The 3794-nt window shown below is 44.0% G+C and overlaps 1 protein-coding gene across 1 annotated transcript in view; it reads left to right on the forward strand.

The window, feature by feature from the left end:
* LOC119419741 (contactin-associated protein-like 5) overlaps window positions 1-3794 on the forward strand; it is a 354615-nt gene that overhangs the window by 130629 nt on the left and 220192 nt on the right. Inside the window, exons 2-3 of the mRNA XM_037687124.1 lie at window positions 762-872; window positions 2847-3040. Of these exons, the coding sequence (XP_037543052.1) occupies window positions 762-872; window positions 2847-3040 (305 nt within the window). The remainder of the gene's footprint in view (window positions 1-761; window positions 873-2846; window positions 3041-3794) is intronic.

Raw genomic sequence — 3794 nt, forward strand, 5'->3', positions numbered from 1 at the left:
ACGTAGTGGATGTCTGTGGGATTATTTAGCTGATGTAGCAGATGTCTTTGGAATTTTTTAGCTGATGTAACTGATGCCTGTGTGGTTATTTAGCTGATTTTTTTGTGGATGTCTATATAGTTGTTTAGCTGATGTAGCAGATGTCTGTGTGGTTATTTAGCTGATTTAGTAAATTTCTTTGTGGTTATTTAGCTGATGTAGCTGATGTATGTGCTGTTAATTTGTTGATGTAGCGGATTTCTGTGTGGTTATTTAGCTGATGTAACGGATGTCTGTGGGTTTATTTAGCTGATGTAGCCTGTGCCTGTGTGGTTATAGGGCGGCTTTGTCTGAGTGGTTAGAGCAGTCGTCCTCCAATGCGAGAGTTGGGGGTTCGAATCCATCAGCAGTCACATGCTGAAGAGTCCCTGGGCACGACACTGAACCCCTCATATCCTTTCATGTGTGTCCCATCAGTGTTTAAATTTGATCTAAAGCTCTGATTAGTCTCTTTAGAATGATTTGTTCAATTAGCTTTATAGAGATCTAGTATAGAGCTGTATGAATGTGTAAATGAGGACACAGACTGTAGTGTAAAGTGATTTGAGTGTCTTGAAATAAGATAGAAAGGTGCTATATAAGTGCAGTCCATTTACCATTTATTTAGCTGTTGTAGCGTATGTCTGTGGGGTTATTTAGCTGATGTTGCCGATATGTGTTTTTCCTTTCAGCTTCTCAGCGGATCGTTCTTCTCTTCTGAATGTAATGTCCTTGTGTTCCAGATAACTGCCACAATCCTCTGGTGTCAGCGCTGCCTCCCTTGTCCTTCCAGAGCTCGTCTCAGTCCTCGGGCAGCCATGCTGCTTTCTCCGCCAAGCTGAACAGGAGGGAGGGTGAGTACACACAAGCCAGCAGCACGCTGAAGCGGCCGCTGCGCTCCTCAGACTCTCAGAGGATCTCCTCGACTCACCTGCTTCAATGTCTTCAGATATAACAGACATTAAAAACACTTTGTGGAATATGAGCCTGAAGCAAGAGCAGAGGCTGAAATGAGCTAAATGCAAGCTAAAAGCTAAATGTGACAATAGAAGTCATTTACATGCTTAAAACAAGAAAACTACAGGAAAACTACAAGCACCAGAGCAGCAGCTAAAAGATAAAAGGAACATAACGTTACATAGCAATTGCTAAATTGATCTTATATCTAAAAATAACAAAACAGATGCTAAAATTGTCACCAGTGTAGCTAAAAGCTAAACATAGCATAGGAGGACAAAACTAGAGCATGTTTTCTGGAGAAGATATTGTAAAAAACAAGGTTTTGAAAGAGTTGGAAAGATTTCAGTGTGGGGTTTTTTGGGCAACTTGTAAAAGAAAAGAAAGATTTTTTAAGAATCTAAAAGTTATAAAATCCAAACTGCGTTGAAGGAGCTGAATGTTTTAAAGAAGCAGAAAGAAGCTTCAGCTAGTTTGATTTGAGGATTCATCCAGAAGCAGCAGCAACATGAAAACCGCCTGCTCAGGTTCCTGCTGAAGCTTCTGATCAAATGTTCCTCAGAGTCCAGGACTTTTAACGACATCACAAACTAACTCTTTGCTTTATTTGTTTATTTGTTTATTGTTTTTTTATGTTGCTTCACAGCTGGGTCTGACTCAGAGACCGACCTTCTGATGACTTTTATTTGTTTTGCGTGTACGTGTTGAGTCAAGCAGCTTTTTGTCTTTAGATTCTTCACACTGTGTGTTTAGAATCAAGCCCCCCCCCACACACACACACACACAGAAACATGTTCACATTTCACTTTCATCCAACCTTCTCTGATCTCTGCGGCAGTCTGCACAAGCTGCATTTAGCTGTTAGCTTTTAGCTTGATCACTTTGAGCTTTTAGCCGTGGTTTTCTGTTTGAAGCTGTGTCTCCCTTTAAGGTTCAGCTGGTTTTGCTTGTTTTAGCTAAGGTCTGAAGAGCTCTCATTATGGCTGATTTCTCTGCTTTGTTTAGACTAAACGTTGGGATGGGGTCTTCTGCTGGGAATAAGTTTGCTCCTGGGTCCCTCCGGGGTCTGGAGCAGTATTACTGATGATTAGCATCCAAGAGGCAGAGTTTATGAACAGTCAGTAATGAGGAAAAAGGTGCTGCTAGTGGTGCCGCCAGGACTCAGGTTGTTCTGCTCTTCATCTGAGACTCTCTGGGTCGGTTCACTTCACTGAGCATGCTCACATCAGAAGAAAATAATCTTCATTTGATGTTTTCTTCTGCATAACCAACACAGGACAGACAAGGGTAGAGCTGTCAGTCCTGTTAGCAAAATATCCCATGAACCACTGGACAGGTTTGCATTAAACTCAGAATTTAATCACTGTCTGATCACATTAGGAGTCATCCTGATTCAAGATGGCCACCACAGCCATGTACTGTATGTCATTTTCCAGCCCAACATTCCTTGCAGGAATGCCTGTCACCCACCTCCAAATATACAGTATTGTTCCTTCTAACAGATCTGCTGTGTGTTCAGGATGACTCTCAGCTACTACCACATCAAACTCTAGCTCAATTTCTCCAAATCTGACTAAATTATAGTCATTTTTTGGCTAAGACCAAATAGCTGTAGCAGCCATCTTGAATAGGGTTGACTCCAAAACGTAGTTGATGTGAACTCAATGATGACTTTCTGAGAGCTTCATTAAAATCAGTCCAGTTCTTGAGATATTTTGCTAAAAGACAGAATAATTAACAAAACATTATCAGTTCTATTAGTTCAGGTTGACCGCTGAACCATCAGAGTGAACAGGTGAACCCCCCCCCCCCCCCCCAATTAGTCTGAGGTTGATAAGTGAGTCTGAAGTGATCCCTGGTCTCTCCTCCAGGAGCAGGAGGCTGGTCCCCCATGATGATGGACCACAACCCCTGGCTGCAGGTGGACCTGCGGGAGCTGATGGAGGTGATGGCTGTGGCCACACAGGGCCGCTACGACAGCTGGGACTGGGTCAGCAGTTACCTGTTGCTCTACAGCGACACGGGGCACATCTGGAAACAGTACAGCCAAGAGGACGGGCTGGAGGTGAGTCCATTCATCCCTCAGTCCCACTGACTTGGGACAAATGGGCAAAATGAGCTAAAGCTGAGGCCTACGATTCAAACAAGCAGAAGGTGGCTGAAAACTGAGCTAAATACTTTGAAAAATGACAGAAGAGGGGGAACGTTCACAAAGAAGAAGCTCTAAAGAGGAAAACGTGTGAGTGGAAGTGACAAGAAGTGATAGAAGGAGTAGGATGAAGAGAAGAAGACCGAGGATGAGTGAGGAAGAAGAGTAATGTAAAGAGTGAGAGGAAGAATTGGAGGAGGCGTGAAGAGTGACAGATGGATTTGTGGAAGAGTGAAGGAAAGACAAAGAGGAAGGTATGTGGGGTTGGACACGTGCAGTTAGTAGTTCAGCAGCTGTGGTCCAGTGGTTGTAGTCCAGTGGCTGTGGTCCACTGGTTGTAGTTCAGTTGCTGTGGTCAAGTGGTTATAGTCCATTGGCTGTGGTCCAGTGGTTGTAGTTCAGTGTCTGTGGTCCAGTGGTTGTAGTTCAGTGGCTGTGGTCCAGTGGTTGTTGTCCATTGGCTGTGGCCCAGGGGCTGTAGTTCAGTGGCTGTGGTCCTCTGGTTGTATTTCAGTGGATGTGGTGCAGTGGTTGTAGTCCACTAGTTGTAGTTCAGCGGCTGTGGTCCAGTGGTTGTGGTTCAGTGGTTGCAGTCCACTAGTTGTTGTTCAGTGATTGTAGTCCACTAGTTGTAGCTCAGTTGCTGTGGTCCACTAGTTGTAGTTCAGTG

The sequence above is a fragment of the Nematolebias whitei genome, chromosome 13 (genome assembly GCF_014905685.2).
Source record: "Nematolebias whitei isolate Nwh7 chromosome 13, NemWhi1, whole genome shotgun sequence".
Lineage (NCBI taxonomy): Eukaryota > Metazoa > Chordata > Actinopteri > Cyprinodontiformes > Rivulidae > Nematolebias > Nematolebias whitei.